This window comes from Mirounga leonina, unplaced genomic scaffold (assembly GCF_011800145.1).
Source record: "Mirounga leonina isolate KUSES-001 unplaced genomic scaffold, KU_Mleo_1.0 Mir_366, whole genome shotgun sequence".
Taxonomy (NCBI): Eukaryota; Metazoa; Chordata; class Mammalia; order Carnivora; family Phocidae; genus Mirounga; species Mirounga leonina.
In genome coordinates, this window is record NW_023270709.1 from 1,156,066 (window position 1) to 1,174,894 (window position 18,829).

Sequence of the window (18,829 nt, forward strand, 5' to 3'; positions counted from 1 at the left end):
AGAGAGAGAAAACAGGGGAGATAAAGAGGACTAAAAATCATGATGAAAATGGAAAACCAAAACTAAAACCACAACGAGGTCAAGAACAGGGCCAGATCAAAAAAGACATGTGTGAAAGACATAAAGAAACAACTATAGGAGAAGGCAAATGAAATGGATGCAGAAATTTAGACTTGGGAAAGATAAAAAGAGGGAGATAGAAACGGGAGAGAGAGAAAAAAAAAAAAGGGAAGAGAAGTAGGAAGAATTTAGGGAAACCCAGCATCCTCTTCTCCCAATACACGACACGTGTCGACTTCCTTACCTTTTCACCCCATTTTCAACCCCTCTATGCCTCCTTCTCACTCCTTTTTGCCCCTGCCCCCACTCCTGGACGTTCCGACCGGGAAAACCCTGCACCTGCTGTGACGGTAGCCGGCAGCTTTGGGTCTGGTCTCTGCTGCTCCCATGTGGTTCTTCTGGGTACTGCCAGTGTAGACGTGGGAGAAGAGACCAGCCATCAATGGGAGGATCAGTTTGGGGGAGACACCTGGTGCAGGAGGCTGAGCGGAAAAGGGGAGCACTAAGACCCAGGGTTGGTGGAGGATTGCAGCAAGGAGCTGGTGGAAGAGGAGAAGTAGGCGGTGTATGTGTGTGTGTGTTGGGGGTGGGGTGGGGGGAGCCATCTGGTACCTTGGTAGCATCTGAAAGAGCATCAGCAATAACGACAGAAATGGCCAGTCAGTCCCAGGGTATCCAGCAGCTCCTGCAAGCTGAGAAGCGGGCGGCTGAGAAGGTGGCAGATGCCAGAAAGAGTGAGTCTCCTCTTCTCTCCTTAGGAGTCTGGAAAGGAAATTGGGGTGGGGGGACAGCAAACATTCGAGTCCCTGGGAAAATCCAAGGCTGGTGGGGAGAAAGCTGGGGCTGGGATGGCTGATTAGGAGGGAAGAAATGGGTGGGTGTTAGAATCTAGCACCTGGTTGGCTGAGAGAAGGCAGAAAAACTTTCTGGAAAGGAATAACCACTACTATCACATTTTGTGAGGGGGTCTACCCCCACCCCCTGCCCTTTCTTCTGCTTCCAGGGAAGGCCCGGCGTCTGAAGCAGGCAAAGGAGGAGGCACAAATGGAGGTGGAACAGTACCGTAGAGAGCGAGAGCAGGAATTCCAGAGCAAGCAGCAGGCGGTGAGTAGTGGGAGAGTTGAGATGGGACCCCAGGGTGCAAAGTGGTGGGTGTATCTGATAAGGTGTGGACAGTGTGACTCTACAAGAAAATAAGGTGGTAAAGGGCTGAAGGGGACCCTTAGGAGGGACCACGTTATTGATAAAGATGTGTGATAAGGAAGAGAATCTGAGAGTTTTGAAAGACTTATACAGCTTGTGGGGGGAATTGCCACCGTCTACGTGGAGTATGATGTCATTTGGGGTAGAAGGCAGAGTTTTATGATCAGGTGTAGTGAGGTAGTGGGGATTTTACAGTCTGTTTTAGGATGAAGTTGCATGTCAAGTCCCAAAGGAAAGGGAATTGTGTTGCTTTCTTTGGTGTCTGGATATTTCCATGGGATGGGGCTGGTTTTGGCAAGGGGTTTTCTTCCTGGCCTTGCTCCAGGATCTTTCTCTCCACCTGCCTGGACCCTTCTTTCTCTGTTTCTGCTTTTGCCTTTCTCTCTTCCATCCCTTTCCCAATCCCCCCAGGCCATGGGCTCCCAGGGGAACTTGTCGGCTGAGGTGGAACAGGCTACAAGACGCCAAGTGCAGGGCATGCAGAGCTCCCAGCAGAGAAACCGAGAACGCGTCCTGGCCCAACTTCTTGGCATGGTCTGCGACGTCAGGCCCCAGGTCCACCCCAACTACCGTATTGCTGTCTAGGATCCACCGTAGGGCCTAACTGTTCCCTTCCAGTTCCCTTCCTCAAAGAAATCCCCCAATCAAAATTACCTCCCACCATCTTCGCTGCTTCTTTCCCACTTGCTCTCCATTCCCTGGAAATTCTAGGGGCAAGATCCAATAATTCTGCGAAATTTAGAAGTTCTCCTGTTCAGATCTGAATCTCCTTATTGTTCTTTAACCTTCACTGGGACCTTGAAAACTCCCAAGTCACCCTCACCTGACCCCTCTTTGAAATTTGTATCATGGAGAAGTAGGGATGTGAAAAACACTTTGGCTTCAGAGCCTGGCAGGCTGAAGTCCCTTTCCCAACCCTGCCACTTGCTGGGACAGGACAAGCTACTTAACTCCTAGTCCAATGTCCTCCTCTACGGGACTAAAATGATGATGATGATAATAATACCTACCTTATAGGGTTGCTGCAATGATTAGGAATCACTCTGTAAAGAGCCTAGTGTGGTTTCTGGCATCTAGTAGCTGTGATTCAATAAATGGTAGCTTTATGGTATTATTACCGCTCCCTGCCCACCTGCCAAAACCTAAACACAGCTGTTTCCTCACATTCGTCAACGGTTCTCTAGTTCTACTCATTCATTCTGTGAACCTAGTAATTCTCTGAAGAATTAGTTCTTCCCACCTCTCTTTCCCCAGAGCTTTATGATCCCTGAAAAGTAATGAAGACCTCGTTTAGCCTCTCTACTGTGATTCCAGGAAGATGTTGAATTTCTTAGTCTTTCTTTTTGTTTCTAAGTTGGTTTTTCCCTTTATTGGATTCCCCCTTTTCCGATTTCCCCGAAGGCCCATCAGATGCTCACTGCTTCCTGAGATCTAAAGTGATGCTATGTTCCGTTGTATGCATGGCTTTCCTTTCTACATCTTGAACACGTTTCCCTTGTAACAATGAAAAAGTGTCAATAAAAAAACTATGGGCAAATCAACTGGTGTGTCGAAGCAGCTTCCTTTTGCTTCATCATTTCTCATTTTCAGTCACTCTCTTGTTTTTTATTTATGTATTCCCCAAACACCCCAAAGGGCTGTTCTTTGAAACTTGTTGGAAAAACAAAAGGAACTAGTGTGTTATTATTTCTCTAAAGTGAGAAACAAAGGTGGGGTTACTCGTTGGGAACCTGAGAACTATAGATGGCAACTATAGAGAAAAGCTGCAGTGTAGGAACAAGCACTTTTTGTTCCTTATCTTGCTTTCTTGTTCTTTTCAAGATTATTTACTTATTTTCGAGAGAGAGCAGAGTGAAAGAGAACATGGGGGGAGGGGCAAAGGGAGAGGGAGAAGCAGGCTCCTTGCTGAGCAGGGAGCCTGATGCGGGGCTTGATCCCAGGACCTGGAGATAATGACGTGAGCCGAAGCAGACGCTTAACAGAATGAGCCACCCCGGTGCCCCAAAACTTGGGATACTTAGAGTCGGGAAAACTGTCCTTCTATGACACCATCCTTGGATCATTGTTATTTCTCTTGGCCACAGAAAACAATCCCTGCTTCACCAAGCCAAAGACTTGAACCAATGAGGTAATCCACAGTGTAATTATTAACCAGACTCTTTAAGCAGGGAGGTGGATACAATAGAGAATAAAATGTATTTGTATCCTGGCTCTGTCACCGTACTAGCTTTGTTACTTTGGACATATTGCTTTATTTGTTTGCTTGTTATAGAATGGGAATAATGGTATCTATTCCTTAGTGTCAAACGGTTAACTGTGGTAACAGGTAAAGAGCCAAACGTTTGCTATCATTTTTGTTGACATCACGTCTGACTTCTGAGGCCTATCAAAGACTGGGGTGTCAAAGGTTTCATTCAGGAAAAAATTCAAGCTGAACAATGGGGCTGCTGGAAGCGGGGCTAAGACAGTCTGCTCGAATTAACAATACTTATGGGATGTTGTGTAACCCTCAAGCCCCACCATTTATCTTCAACACTTGAGGCAGAATCTAGACCGCCCCGTCCCCCACTCAGTGGATTCAGAACACATTCCTGCCTCGAATTTCCTGCCCATCAGCCTCGGGGTCCTTGGGGCATCAACTACATCGGCCCACATTATTTGAGGCAAATGCCGCCCACCGTCTCCACCACTGGGGAAAGGGTAAGGGGAGGACCCGTGAGCACGGCTCAGGGTCATTCCTTCCGCTCAGCTGGGGTCAGACTAGCTCCTGACGGCCCCGGGTCACCTTGACTACCCGGCCAAGGACCCCGTGGGAACTCCCAGCCCCCTCCATCCTGTTCCACCGAGCGGGGCGCCTACGGAGGGGTGCCCAGAGAGAAGACCTGCCCGGCAAGAAACTAAGGGAAGAGGTGAGGGACGTGGAGTAGACGAGGACAATAGAAAAAAGGTAACAGTGGGAGATGATGCTAGTTTCCTTTATGCCTTTTGTTATTTGCAGTAGCGGAGGAGTTAGAAGTGGCTTAAAAAATTTTTTTTTTTCACACAGGCATTTTTTAAAGGCAACCCCAGCGCGCACGGAACTATTGAGTCTGGAAGGATCTTCTTCCGGTCTCTTGCGCCTGCGCGCTGGCAGGCGAGAAGGCGGGAGTCCCGGGTAAGAGGGAAGCCGAGAACCGGAAGTGAAGGCAGAGTCCCTCCTTCGTCGCTGTTGCCGCCGCCATATGCGCTCGCCTTGCTCGGGTAAGCTTTGGCCTTGGTATCATCCGCCTCCATCTGCATTTCTTTGCGGTCATCCTGTCCCATGAACTCCTGATACCGCTTGCACAGGCTATGGTCGGGTCCCTGGGGCCTAGTTGGGTCATTATTTCTATTGCTTGCTTTCCTTTTCAGAGCTCTTAGAGTTTCGGGGGGGGGGGGTAGAGGTAGGGATACAAGGGGGCCCAATCCAAGATGGTGGCCCCAGCGCCGTTGTGTTCCTTTTGCTCCCTGCTCCTTAGCTGCGCTCCTCGTTTATCGGAGGCCCTAGCGATGGTGAGAGGCGGCTCTAGGTGTCCTTTGGTCCTGGGCATTTGCGGAGGGCGGGGCTCTTTTCACCTTCCCTCTCCTCTCTGGGTCCTCTTCATGGCCCAAGGTGGGAATAGGAGGAGGGGCCGGCTTCTGGGCCTAGTTGGACTTTCCTCAGCTGGACTTAACCAACCTTTATTTGGGACGTTTCCCAAATGTTTATGCATGGTGTCATTGTGTGATTATCGGAAGGGAGTCTCACGTGAGGAGTAACGCAGGGGTGTTGTGAGATCCCTTGCTAAAGTTTCTGTTAAAGCTGTAGCGAGTGTATCCGTTATTTTCTTTCTCATTGTATGGGGAAGAGATGAATACTTCTGACCGAGCCATTCCTCTTTTACTCCCCCCCTCCCCCGTCAATTACACAGGGATTAAGCACCAGAAGGAGGTTACTGAGGAGTGGGAGGTGGATGGCAGCCACATGATGTTTTTATTTTGAGAAGTGAGCGCTTTGCGCAATGATGACCTTAATCTATCACCCTTGACTGATGGCTGCTTTGTTAGGGAGATTATTGGGAAAGCACAGAGTTCCTTTGAGGATTTTTCAGGATTCATTTTTATCTTGTCATCTCCATTCTGCACTGCCTTGACATATTTTGCTTTTCATTTTTTGTTTTCTTCATTATTGTTACTTACAGATCAGGAATTCATATGCTGGTTCTCCCCTTCCTACTTCCTGGTTTATGCTACTCTGATCCTAATCTTGTTGGGGATTTGTCTTAACCACTTCACCTGGGACCACTGTGTTATGTTTGTTTTTGCTTTTATGTTTTGTGTTACTATTAGTTTTTTTTTCCAGGTAAAGGTGTCACAGTTTAGGGAAAGTGGGAAGTGTGTGGGGATGGAAGAGAGGTGGGGAAGGCTCTGCTCGTGACTAATAAGTCTTCCATCTGTTTTTTTCCTAGCTCTTCTATCACAAATTAGGGTGTGTGTGTGTTTTTTTTTTAAACTGTTGTTCAAGCCCCCACTCTCCTTCCTTGTTTTCACTTATTCTGCGTGAAACCATCCAGAGACCCCTCCCCTTCTCCCCCTGCCGGCCCAGTTATGGCAGAGAATGATGTGGACAATGAGCTCTTGGACTATGAAGAAGATGAGGTGGAGACAGCAGCTGGGGGAGATGGGGCTGAGGCCCCTGCCAAGAAGGATGTCAAGGGCTCCTATGTCTCCATCCACAGCTCTGGCTTTCGTGACTTCCTGCTGAAGCCAGAGTTGCTCCGGGCCATTGTTGACTGTGGCTTTGAGCATCCATCAGAAGGTAAATTTCTGCCCAGCATAGAGTATTCATTAAGCTCTCTAAGGATACAAGAAACAGGTGTGTTAAACAGTCTCTCAAGTCGTACAAACTTACTTAGGCTAGATCAGGAGATAAAGGATCAAAAACTGTTTTAGCAGTAGGAAAGATTTATATAGATGGGTTTTTCATACATGATAACATGAGAAGCTAGTGACATGAAAAGGGACTTAAAGGGGCGCCTGGGTGGCTCAGTTGGTTAAGCGACTGCCTTTGACTCAGGTCATGATCCCAGGGTTCTGGGATCCAGCCCCACATCGGGCTCCCTGCTCAGCAGGGAACTTGCTTCTCCCTGTTCCTCTGCCTGCCACCCTGCCTACTTGCGCGCGTGCGCGCGCTCTCTCTCTCTCATATAAATAAATAAAATCTTTAAAAAAAAAAAAGTGACTCAGAGGTCTGCCATTTGTTCTTGTGACTGGTTTTTCTTTTTGTCTACTTGTTTTTAATTTTGTCATTTAGGTTTCTAATTTTGAATTTCCAGAGAGGAGCTGGTTGGACCTTAAGTCCCTCTCTGTTGGCCAGCTCTGGTCTCTGGAAACCTTAATGGCTGATCTAAAGTGGGTGGCTTCTGGGTCAGCTACCAAGCCCTTCAGAGTTGCAGGGTTATGTGGCCTAAAGTGTGGCAAGCTAAGTTGGAGAAATGGCCTGAGGCAGGCACTCACATGTCATGCATTGTTACAGATTAAGGAAAAATAGGGACAGTTAGAAACATTAAAGGTGAGCTGTTTGTAGGTGCAAGAGGGTATTTAGCAGGATGGAGGAGGGGGCACTGGAGTCGGAGGCTAAAGTGAGAAAGAACTAGGAGGGTCTGCTTTTGGGATGAGTTTGGGAGCGAAGAGAGGTAGAAAAGGTCTGGGAATTGATAAACATTTAAGAATTGAACGGTGAGAAATGGGTTTGGCAGGGTGGAAAAAAGGTGGAGTTATCTGGAGACTGAAGTCTAATTTATCTTTTTTCCCCGCCTTCTAGTCCAGCATGAGTGCATCCCTCAGGCCATTCTGGGAATGGATGTCCTATGCCAGGCCAAGTCAGGCATGGGGAAGACAGCAGTGTTTGTGCTGGCCACACTGCAACAGCTGGAGCCAGTTACTGGACAGGTACACTGGGGGAGAGTGCTGTGGAAGACATTTTGGTTAGAAATACTCGAGAAGGGTGTTTTGTCTTAGCCATGTGATGCATTCGGAGCCATGAGTGTTTGTTGCTAAGATGGCCTCTGTCACCTTTGATGGTTATGGGGGATATTACATAGTAAGCATGGGGTTAACGGTTTAGATTGCAGAGTTGAAGTCATTTATGATCTGCCAGATGTGCTTTTGTGACCATTTGCTTCCCCAGAGGGCATAGTAAAGGGATAAACTGTCTCCATCTACTCCCCCCCAGGTGTCTGTGCTGGTGATGTGTCACACTCGGGAGTTGGCTTTTCAGATCAGCAAGGAGTATGAGCGCTTCTCTAAATACATGCCCAATGTCAAGGTAAGCCAGGGTAGAGAGACCTGGGAGGGTGAGGGTGTGGGGTGTTGAAGGCATTGAAGACTTGTAGACCAGCAGTCTTCATGTCCACAGTTGTTAAATTACATGTAATAGCTAGTAAGTTTCTGTAAACTTTGGTGTGCAAGAGATGTATGTTATAGGGATCACTTGAATACATTGTAATTTCTGAGATGTTTGCTTATATTCTAATTTTGGAGAAGCATTAGGTTATCTCGTGTTAATATAGCTGTGCAGCAGGAGACTGCACGAATGGTCTACGGAGGATGCTTATCATGATACCACACTTTTGTTAACTACTTATTCATATTGACTTTTATTTCACTGTGCTGTGGTTGATAGTTTGAGAATTTTAGGGTCTGTGGCAAGAGAAGGCTGAGAGCTCCAAAATACTTCTAGTGTGGTGTGTGATTTTTGAGGATTCTTTAAAATGGTAGAAAATCGGAAGATGTTTGGGGGCCACAACAGAATAGGCTCGGGTTGTTTTCCATATATAACCTTGATTTTCATAGTGTGGTTCCCAAACCCATAGTTACAGCATCATTTGGAAGCTTGATGGAAATGCAGATTATGTGGGTACCACCCCAGACCTACTGAGTATGAATATGCATTCTAACAAGATCTCCCGGTAATTGGAGTTTGAGAAGCACTGATGTGTATAACTTCCTACTCTCCTGGCTAGGATGTGGTGAAGAACAGTACTTTTGTTTGGATTGTTGCTATTTTCTCCTGTTACTCATTACTTTATGTGTTGAGTCTTAGCCCTAATGTAAAAATAGTCACTTTTTTTTTTTTTTAAGAGATTGTATTTATTTGAGAGAGGGAGCACGCATGAGCCGAGGGGTGGGGGGTGGGCAGAGGGAGCCCACATGTGGGGCTCAATCCCAACCTGAGTGGAGGTCAGATGCTTAACTGAGCTAAACTAAAGTAGTCCTTTTTTAAAAAAAAAAAAAAAAAGATTTTATTTATTTGACAGACAAAGCAAGAGAGGGAACACAAGCAGGGGGAGTAGGAGAGGGAGAAGCAGGCTTCCCGCTGAGCAGGGAGCCCAGGACCTGAGCCGAAGGCAGACACTTAACGACTGAGCCACCCAGGCGCCCCTAAACTAAAGTAGTTTTAAACTAAAAGTAGTCTTTTTTTTTTTTAGTGATTTTATTTATTTATTAGAGCAAGCGAGAAAGTACAAGCAGGGGGAGTGCAAGAGGGAGAAGCAGGCTCCCCACCTAGCAAGGAGCCCGATGTGGGGCTCGATCCCAGGACTCCGGGATCATGACCTGAGCCGAAGGCAGATGCCTAACCAACTGAGCCACCCAGGCGCCCCCTAAAAGTAGTCTTCACTGATGAATCACAGACCTCTATCCCTGAAACAAATAATATGTTATATGTTAATTAGAAAAAGAAAAGTAGTCTTTTTTTTTAAAGATTTTATTTATTTATTTGACAGAGAGAGAGACAGCTAGAGAGGGAACACAAGCAGGGGGAGTGGGAGAGGGAGAAGCAGCTTCCCGTGGAGCAGGGAGCCTGAAGTGGGGTTCGATCCCAGGACCCCGGAATCATGACCTGAGCCGAAGGCAGGCGCCCAACGACTGAGCCACCCAGGCGCCCCAAAAGAAAAGTAGTCTTAAAAACCAAAGTAGTAATAGCAGTATCTGAGTGGGGTAAACATGCTGGAGTAATTTAAAAGGCCTCATAATGAAAAGATTTTTGTTCTCCTATCTCTGATCGCACCTCACAGAAGTTAATCATTAGTTAACCTTTTTTTCCCCTAATGGTTCTGTGACACCAAGTATTAGGCACTGTTCTCTCATTTTATCAAATTTCGGGTCTTTTTTACTTTTCATGAAAGATCAGACGGTTTACATTATTCTTTTGTTATATGAAAATTAATTTTAATTCTTTAAAAATAATTTAAATGCCGTGTGTGTGTGTTTATTACGCGTATCTATTTTCTTACATTGTCAGTATCATTGTCCTTCCACCAGGTAGTCTTGCTGCTGGTTGATTCTAAAAAGTTGAAAACCAGAAAACAGTTTCCGTTGTTCTGACTGTTGAAACATTTATTGCTGGCTCATTAGTGAGCGAGGATTGCATTTCCTCCTCTATAGGTCCAACTTACCAGTTTATGCTGCTTAAAAGAGGATTTTTTTTTTTAAAGATTTTATTTATTTATTAGACCGCAAGAGAGAGAACCCAAGCAGGGGGAGTGGGAGAGGGAGAAGCAGGCTTCCCGCCAAGCAGGGAGCCTGATGTGGGGCTCGATCCCAGGACCCTGGGATCACGACCTGAGCCGAAGGCAGATGCTGAATGACTGAGCCACCCAGGCGCCCCAAGAGAGAATTTTTTTTTAAGTTTGTTTATTTTTTTTTTTTTAGTAATCTCCACACCCAGGGTGGGGCTCAAGCTCACGACCCGGAGATCAAGAGTTGCATGCTCTTTCAACTGTGCCTCAAAACAGAATATTCTTGGTGTTAAGATCAAATATAAATCGTCATGACCTTTTATTTTGTTTAAAATTGTGCTATAGTGACTTGTTTGAGGTTGGGCTAGTTCTACAGAATATCCTACATCTGGATTTGTCTGGTTTTACTCCCTTACAGTGTTGTTTAAGTTGTTTTCTTTCCGTATTTCCTTTAACAGAAATAATATTTGAAAGCTCAGCTAATTGAAGTTAAACATTTTTGGCAAGAATTCTTGAGTTGATACGCTGTGTATCTCCTGTTCTGTTGCAAATTTTGTTGTCCCATAATTAGTGGTTTTAGGTTTATTCTGACAATGTGATCCTGTGATTGATCTTTCTTTCTGAAACTAGAAAGCAGTTTCTGGTGTCATTTGATACTGTATTAAGGCTTATATCCACAACAAATCTTTCCCTAATGTTTTTAATATGGAGTAATATGTTTACCTTCAATCAGTAATTTCATAGGGTTTGTTCAAAAAGGTGTTTAAAAATCTTCAGAGGCGCACCTGGGTGGCTCATTCAGTTGAGCGTCCGACTCTTGATCTTGGTTCAGGTCTTGATTTCTGGGTCGTGAGTTCACACCCTGCATTGGGCTCCACACTGGGCATGGAGCCTACTTGAAAAAAAAGAGAGAGAAAGCAGGAAGAAAGAAAGAGAAAAAAAAAGATCTGAGTTTAGTTAGGAAAACTTGATATTCCATGAGCGTTGTGTGGCACTCTGCAGTCTGGTGATTACTATTTCTTGTTATCCTTTTGTTTTTAGGGTTTATTTATTTATAATTTATACCCAATGTGGGGCTCAAACTCAAACCCTGAAATCAGGAGTCATGTGGTCTACTGACTGAGCCAACCAGGCGCCCCTTGCTGTCCTCATTCTTAGAGTGAGGTCTGGCCATAGCACCAGGGGAAGGAAGATTATTAGATTAAGTCAGAAGAAAACGCTAGTCCTCACCACCCTGATTAGTCACATGACTTTGGGCAAGTCACTTTTGTTTCTTCAGTGTCTGGGGAACATAAGAATTTTAGATTGGGTGACCTTTGATGTTCCTTCTAGCTTTGAAATGTTCTAAGAATTCGTTTAAATTGAAAGGAAGGGAACTGTGGGGAGATTGGACTCTTTTGTGAGACACTGTTTTCTCCTCGGTTAATACAGGTCGCGGTGTTTTTTGGTGGTCTGTCTATCAAGAAGGATGAAGAGGTGCTGAAGAAGAACTGCCCGCATATTGTTGTGGGGACCCCTGGCCGCATCCTCGCCCTGGCTCGAAATAAGAGCCTCAATCTCAAACACATTAAACACTTTATCTTGGATGAATGTGATAAGATGCTTGAACAGCTCGGTGAGTGGCAGCGCTGGGATGGGGCTAGTGATCTGGGAGTTGCCCTTCAGAGCCAAATGATGTTTATTTGATACAGGAGCACTTCAGTGCCAGGATGACTCTTAATCTATCACCCATGACTGATGGCTCTGGCTCCCCTCTTGGTTTTTGTTAGGCTTTTTAAGCAACCTTGGTGATCAAGGGGAACAGTGTTTTGTCCTTCCTTTCTGTGATGGAGGTTTCTTTGTCTTTGAGAGGAGTGGCTTTGCTGATCTTAGACATCAGTCACACCACTATTCTTTCCTTCATAGGTTTTTATGCTGGGTGTTTGGGGAGATAATAAACTGAAGGAGAAAGATTGTTTACTCTTTGGCATCCCCTGCACAGCATATATCTGAATTTATAGCTGAATAGATCTTTAGACCTCAGGATTAATGTGGAGAGTTTATGGGATTTTCTGTAGTCCAGTATGCCACAAGAAAGAAAAACTGTAAGAACTCACATTTAATAAATGAGAGAGTGGGGATGGATAGCCCCAGGGATAAGTCATTTCAGATGATCTTTGGCTATTACAGATGGTGAGCTATAAGGTGGGCTTGAGGTAGAGATCTCACTTGCCTGGCTGGATAGAAAGTGTGATCCAGAGGAAGCGTGGAATGGACTCTGACAGCTAGAATGTAATTAGGTGTGCAGTATTTGTAGATAGCTGGGGCATGGGGAGAAAGTAGGGAGAAGGGCCTTGTAAAACATTTCTCAAGGGTTTTAGGCTTGTGAGCCTCTGCAGTGAGTTTCATCTCCATATCATAATTGTGAGATTTGGGATTTCGTTATCTTCTTCCTTGGTTAAAACACAAAAGTGGAATCGGGTTAACCTGATCTCAAGTCTTTATTTCAAATTCCGTTGTGTGTTATTTCCATGGTGTTACTGCAATGGATGTGATTTTATGGTAGTTCAAATGAATAGAGTACCTGAGACCAATCTTTCTGTGAAATGACTCTTGCTTACCCATTTCCAGCAGTCTTCACCTTGTTGGGGAGGCAGTCTCTGGTTTTTGTCTGATACATGCTGCTTTTCTCCTATGATTTTTTTCCTTTTTCTTGTAGACATGCGTCGGGATGTCCAGGAAATTTTTCGCATGACCCCCCATGAGAAGCAGGTCATGATGTTCAGTGCTACCTTGAGCAAAGAGATCCGTCCCGTCTGCCGCAAGTTCATGCAAGACGTAAATACCCTTCTACCTTCTCTCCCTCCACTCCCCGCCCACTGCCTCCTCCCCTTCCGCACCCTCTTCCTCCAGACTCCCTTTGTCCTTCAAGTGCCAAGAAGGGGGCACGTGCCCATCTGGGAGTGATGACTCCTTGAAGAGACACACAGAGGCAGAGACAGCTAGTGTTAGGGTCTGCGCGGGCGCCAGGGAAACTCCGGAAGACTTGGTCGGGTTAACTTGAGAGCGGGTAGTGTTCGACCTTTTTTTTTCCCCCCCCATCAGCATTTTTGAACCTCTTCTTTTTGGGGGAGGGCAGAATTTTCTGCCCTACCACCCACCCATCGTCTCCTACACACCCCTTTACAGCCACGCACCCTCAAGGTGGCATCGAGCAGACAGTTGGAGCCTTCTGCTCCCCAAAACTCATAACTTTTCCGGTGGCAGGAGAGCAAGAGAGGGACAGACAGATGGCAGGGCATGTCCAAAAGAAGAGCAAACAGCACAAATGAATCCGCTCCCTCCCCACCTCCAGGGGTGGGGGCCTTTGGCACCTCAGTCCCCGATCCCTTACTCCTTCCTGTCCATACCTCCTCGCACCCATCTGGAATCTCGGTTGATGTGAGCCGGCAGCGGAGAAGCACCGTGGAGCGGCGGGGGAAATGCGGACGGCACCCAGCGGTGGATGGCGGCAGCGGAGGCCGCGGGGAAACCTGACCAGGAAGCTGAGGACCAAACCAGCCTCTTTTTCCGTTCCCGGTTTTTTTCCTGAATCCAAGGCGTGCCGTGCTCCCCGTTTCCCCCCATATGTGTTGGAGGGAGGGGTGTCCTGAAAGGGGGGGTAGATTTTTTTTTTTTTCCTTTTTAAAACAATTTTTTAATACTCAAAGGAGAGGGATATGGGAAAGGTAAAGTGAGGAGCTCCACTTGGATGTAACTAGGTGGGTGTTAGGGTTTGGGGCTAGATGGGGCCTGTTGTATAAACAGTGCAGTGTATTCTTTCCCTATCCTGTACTGCTCTTTCCCATGGGGTGTTAACTATTTTTAGCTATACTTGGGGCTAGGATTAGATTTGAAGGAGGCCATGGAACTTCTTTTTGAAAAGCCTGCCTTTGCTATCCTGCTTTCTGGGATTGGGCTTCTGGTTTTCTCCCGTGCCACACATCCTTTCCTGAAATCTTGGACCCTGGGTGTTCATATTAATTACGTCCCCAGGTTAGTGAAGAGTGCTAGGAAACTTGGACTCAGGAGTTGAGTCTTGTGTCAATTTATATTTTTTTATGCTACTTCCTCCCCTTCAAGGGTTTTGTGTGTGTGTGTGTGTGTGTGTTTTAAGATGAATGTGTATCTGCTGCTCTGAATTTTGTTTTTTAACACCATTTATTGGTACCATCCCTGTAACACTATAGTTGGTTTGACTCTCAGTTCAGAGTCCAGTGGGTGCCATCTATTCCCTTGTGGTCTGAGGGCAAGTTGTTACTCATCTTGAGTAACTTTTCCTTCTCTTTCATGCCATTTTTGAGACCATCCATTGTAGCATTCTGATCTTAACAGATACCCACCCTCCTGATGTGGATCTGATTCTCTTAGTGGGTTTTTTTTTATTTTTTTAAAGATTTATTTGAGAGAGAGAGTGCACAAGCAGGTGGTGGGGCAGAGGGGGAGGGAGTAGCAGACTCCCCACTGAGGAGGGAGCCTGACGTGGGGCTTGATCCAAGGACCCTGAGATCATGACCTGAGCTGAAGGCAGACGCTTAACCCACTGAGCCACCCAGGCGCCCCCTGATTCTCTTAGTTGAGAAGATACTCAAATGGAGCAATCCCTGTCTTCCCCCTATATTTTTACAACCAGCTCTGTTGGAGTTACTCTGACCTTGAGTCACCCTGTCCCAGGCACCCCCTGATTCTTTTAGTTGAGAGAATACTCAAATGGAGCAATCCCTGTCTTCCCCCTATATTTTTACAACCAGCTGTGGTGGAGTTAACTCTGACCTTGAGTCACCCTGTCCCATCAATTCCCAGGCATTTGGATCACATTCTCCCTTTGGGGATCATCTCCCATTGTTTTCTTTCTTCTGCCACCTCACTTTGAGGTAATGGCTTCTTGCCATTGGGTGGTCTCACTGCTCCTTTTCCTCCCTGCAAAGTTCCCTTCCCATGACAGTTTGAGGTTGGGCAGTCTTAAAACTCATCTGATAGGAGGGAAATTAGAGCTAATGTGGAAGAGACCACATTAAAATGGGGGTATTTTTGGGAGTGTGGTGGGGTTTTCAGTCTTCTCTTCTCCCCATCCCCCCATGGGGTGTATTGGAGATAAGTTCCTCCACCCCCCCAGGTTTAACCCCCCCACTCTGCCCTCCTCCCGTTCCCCACCCCCTACTCCCCCTCCCCCCCCAGCCAATGGAGATCTTCGTGGATGATGAGACGAAGCTGACGCTGCATGGGTTGCAGCAGTACTACGTGAAACTGAAGGACAACGAGAAGAACCGGAAGCTCTTTGACCTTCTCGATGTCCTTGAGTTCAATCAGGTCAGTTGTTCAAGGTCCAGTAGGGGGATGAGCACGTCTCCAACTGTAGCAGAAACCTGGTTAAGTACTCTTTTATTGAGGACATGACATATGTGATTAGAGCTTCTCGAGAATGGTGGAGAAATTGCCTTTTAAGTGAAATTCTTTTAAATGAGAATTTAAAGGGTGAGAGCTGCTTTTCTGTTCCATGGCTGTCACAGCCAGGTGTTTAGTAAAGAAAAAGCTCAATAAAGAAGAGGGGATTTCATAAGCTGGTAAAAGTTCCAAAATATCTTGGGTTTGCTAGGTTCTTTTTTTTTTTTTTTTTAAGATTTTATTTATTTGAGACAGAATGAGAGAGAGAGAGAGCACATGAGAGGGGGGAGGGTCAGAGGGAGACGCAGGCTCCCTGCCGAGCAGGGAGCCCGACGCGGGACTCGATCCAGGGACTCCAGGATCATGACCTGAGCCGAAAGCAGTCGCTTAACCAACTGAGCCACCCAGGCGCCCGGGTTTGCTAGGTTCTTAAATTTGTTTTTTCTCATGCTATTTACCGAGAAGAAGTGTTCCATAACCTAACCTGTTGGGTGGTTTATTTGCACCAAAAACTTAAAGGTAGGTTGCTTATGCGTGTTTCTGATGAGCAGGAAATACTGGTCAAGATCTTTCCAGACTTTAGTTTTACTTTTTAGCACTTGCTCATTTTTACCATTAGCCTCTTGTCTCCTAACATACCTGGTAGTTTTGGTTACTATTCTCTGTACCTTCTCTGAGCATGTCTGCTCAGGAAAAATCAGAGCTGAGTAAGAAAGGCTAAGTTGTATTTAGAACAGAAGAGGAATATATGATGGGGATTAGGAGGAATTTCTTTGGAAGAGTGGAGTTACTGAACACTCTTCTCGCACATAATCTCTCACATATCCCACATGTACCCACATCGCCTGTCACACACTCAGGTGGTGATCTTTGTGAAGTCTGTGCAGCGTTGCATTGCCTTGGCCCAGCTCCTGGTGGAGCAGAACTTCCCAGCCATTGCCATCCACCGAGGGATGCCCCAGGAGGAGAGGTGAGTCAGAGGTGGAAAGATGTTTTTTGTCCTTGGGAAGGAAAAGAGACCATTGAGAGAAGGGACTCAACATTTTTCTAATTTCACAAAGGCTTTCTCGGTATCAGCAATTTAAAGATTTTCAACGACGAATTCTTGTGGCTACCAACCTATTTGGCCGAGGCATGGATATTGAGCGGGTGAACATTGCCTTCAACTATGACATGCCTGAGGATTCCGACACCTACCTGCATCGGGTAAGCTCCACACCTACATGGGCATCTCACTGTCCCCTCCTGCTGCCTGATTTTCTGTGTCTTCATACCTTTCTCATCCCTCCTTTGGGTGTCTTCCTGCTTTGGGGTCTTGCCAGTGCTACCCTCTGTCTCCTTCCAGGTGGCCCGAGCAGGTCGGTTTGGCACCAAGGGCTTGGCCATCACGTTTGTGTCGGATGAAAATGATGCCAAGATCCTCAATGACGTGCAGGATCGCTTTGAAGTCAATATTAGTGAGCTGCCTGATGAGATAGACATTTCCTCCTACAGTGAGTATGGATCTCAGGAAACTGGCTTCTCAACTCTTCAGAGTCTCCTCGTTCCCTAGTGTGTTTCTTGAATCTCACGTACATAAAGTTTTTGGTGCGTAAGAGGCACTTGGCAAGTTTGTGTGCCCCTGATCTTGATGCCCCTGTTGGGATGTTTAGTTGACCTGTAGGTCTCTTTCTCTTAACAAACTATCTTTCCCCACCCCCAACTTATCCTCTGCACCCACAAACTACAGATCTCTGCATGTATGGGGGTGGGTGGTGTTTTTGTCAGCCCTGCCTTTTCCATGTCTTGTCCTAATTGTGCCATGTTTTCCCTCCAGTTGAACAGACGCGGTAGAGGACTCACCCACCCATTTTGGAACGCGACGGTCTGTCCCTCTTCAGGAGATGACAGCAGGCATGGGGTGAAGGAGACACTACTGCCACCTACCCCTGACCACCCCCACCCCCACCCCATGGCTTCCCCCCTTTTGCATCACCACCATTCCTAAACCCGTATTTCCTGAATTGTCTGAATTTTTTTTAACAAAACTAAAAAAACGTATGCGTCTGTGGTGTCTGTAAGTGCTCCATCCATTTATTGGATTTAGGGTGAGGCTAGGCCATGATTCAGTGTATATTCCCGTAAAGACTGTGTGCCCTTCTGTGGGGCCCAGGTCAGTGGGGAGGGGCGAGGGGAGGGCGATGTGACTAAGAATGCAGAGGCCGTGGCTCCTTGCTACTTACATTTTTCTTAGTGGCCTGGGAGGGGCTGGGATGTTTCTGACCCAGAGGCCCAGTGTGGGTGGTATGTAGTGTTTCCAGTGTTAGAAGGTAAAGTGGGAACTGGTGGAAAGCTTAGGCGTCTCCTAGGCTCTCTCGGTGTCTCCTCATCTGTTCCTTCAGCTTCTGGATCTTGAGCACCAGGGCCTGGGCTTCCCAAGCCCCTTCTTGCCCTTCCAGTAGGGCCTGGTACAGCTCCAGCTGCTGCTCCAGCAACTCCTCGGCTTGGGCCAGCTCAGCTGTGGGGTGGGGCCTGGGACCCTGAGTGAGGGGGGCAGAGGGGAGGGAGCATCAGCCCAGGCAGGGGGCTGAGGCTTGCTGGAAGTCAGGCGTTCTGCCTCTCAAGTTTAAATCTTTAAACCCTGTTGTATTAAGGGCATCTGTACTGTGAAGCCAAGGTGGCTTCTGGTCTTAGGCATAAGACCCTTGGGGGGGCAGTTTGCTGCTCAGGGCTTATAACTGGACTCCTTATACAAGGGAGGTTATGGAGAGGAGAGGACTGGCTGTCCCTCCCCCCACTAAGAAATAATTAACTGTTAGGTGAGGGGAAATTCCTGTCCAAGGACTTCATGGACTCTGCAGGGAGGGAGGGCTGTGGGGACAGGGAGCCCTAAGGTCTAGAGAGGGATGGGGGTGGGGAAGGTGCTAGGGACCTAGGAGTTGGAACTAGGCCAAGAGCTCTGGGGGTTGGGGGTGGGTATCTACTTGGAGCAGGCCTGTGACACAAGATTAAAGGGATTACTACCCCCTCCTCCCTCCTACCCTCTTCCCCCGCTCTTGGTGCCACTTACCCTTGGGGATGACTTTATCTTCCCACTGCATGTGGAGCTGGTCGGCTCTTCTGTGCTTGCCTTGGGGCTCTGGGAGCAGCACCTCCAGGAGCCATGGGGGGCCAGGGGCCAGGAAGGCAGGAGGAGGCGACGGCAGCAACATGAAAGCCAGGGCAGAGGGAGTACCATGGCTGGTGTAGCAAGCAGCGAGCTGTCTGAACTGCCCAACAGCCACCAGGAACTGACTCCTTCCTTCCAGGCCTTGGCCTCGCTTCAGTGACTGGACCTGCCCCGGGCCCTGCCCCTACCTTTACCTCCCTCCCAACCTGGCCCCAGACAGAGTCTTCCTGATGTGAAAAAGTTCTGCCAGTTGAGGCAGAACTTCCTTTATTTTTAAAGATTTTATTTATTTTAGAGCAAGAGCAGGGGGGAGAGGGAGAAGTAGGTTCCCCGCTGAGCAGGAAGCCAGACATGGGGCTCCTTCCCAGGATCCTGGGATCATGACCTGAGCTGAAGGCAGATGCTTAACCAACAGAGGCACCCAGGTGCCCCAGGCAGAACTTGCTTTAGAAGACTGGTGCCCGGGGGCGCCTGGGTGGCTCAGTCGTTAAGTGTC

General features: G+C 47.2%; 3 protein-coding genes and 2 non-coding genes across 6 annotated transcripts; 4 read left to right on the forward strand and 1 right to left on the reverse strand.

Annotated features, from left to right (window-relative positions):
• Window positions 1-285: 285 nt before the first annotated feature.
• On the forward strand, window positions 286-2,804 carry ATP6V1G2 (ATPase H+ transporting V1 subunit G2). Its single transcript, XM_035030623.1, has 3 exons — window positions 286-794; window positions 1,064-1,164; window positions 1,675-2,804. Exons 1-3 carry the CDS (start codon window positions 503-505, stop codon window positions 1,846-1,848), a joined length of 567 nt encoding a protein of 188 aa, XP_034886514.1. The 5' UTR covers window positions 286-502; the 3' UTR covers window positions 1,849-2,804.
• A 1,510-nt stretch (window positions 2,805-4,314) lies between these two features.
• Window positions 4,315-17,231, forward strand: DDX39B (DExD-box helicase 39B). Of its 2 annotated transcripts, none has more exons than XM_035030625.1 (11): window positions 4,315-4,503; window positions 5,835-6,079; window positions 7,085-7,212; window positions 7,496-7,588; window positions 11,214-11,397; window positions 12,481-12,599; window positions 14,979-15,110; window positions 16,046-16,155; window positions 16,247-16,391; window positions 16,531-16,678; window positions 17,002-17,231. In XM_035030625.1, exons 2-11 carry the CDS (start codon window positions 5,869-5,871, stop codon window positions 17,016-17,018), a joined length of 1,287 nt encoding a protein of 428 aa, XP_034886516.1. In that variant the 5' UTR covers window positions 4,315-4,503; window positions 5,835-5,868; the 3' UTR covers window positions 17,019-17,231. The 2 variants fall into 2 exon arrangements, with proteins under 2 accessions (XP_034886516.1, XP_034886515.1); XM_035030624.1 differs by having other exon boundaries at window positions 4,406-4,503; window positions 5,730-6,079.
• LOC117997563 lies at window positions 5,241-5,318 on the forward strand. Its single transcript, XR_004675861.1, has one exon. It is a non-coding gene; the product is annotated as a small nucleolar RNA SNORD83 (small nucleolar RNA).
• Window positions 11,449-11,525, forward strand: LOC117997564. Its single transcript, XR_004675862.1, has one exon. It is a non-coding gene; the product is annotated as a small nucleolar RNA SNORD83 (small nucleolar RNA).
• A 287-nt stretch (window positions 17,232-17,518) lies between the features above and the next one.
• On the reverse strand, window positions 17,519-18,402 carry MCCD1 (mitochondrial coiled-coil domain 1). Its single transcript, XM_035030423.1, has 2 exons — window positions 18,235-18,402; window positions 17,519-17,704 (listed from the first exon to the last, which is right to left on the reverse strand). The coding sequence occupies exons 1-2, from the start codon at window positions 18,400-18,402 to the stop codon at window positions 17,519-17,521; spliced, it is 354 nt and encodes a 117-aa protein (XP_034886314.1).
• Between the last annotated feature and the right edge of the window lie 427 nt (window positions 18,403-18,829).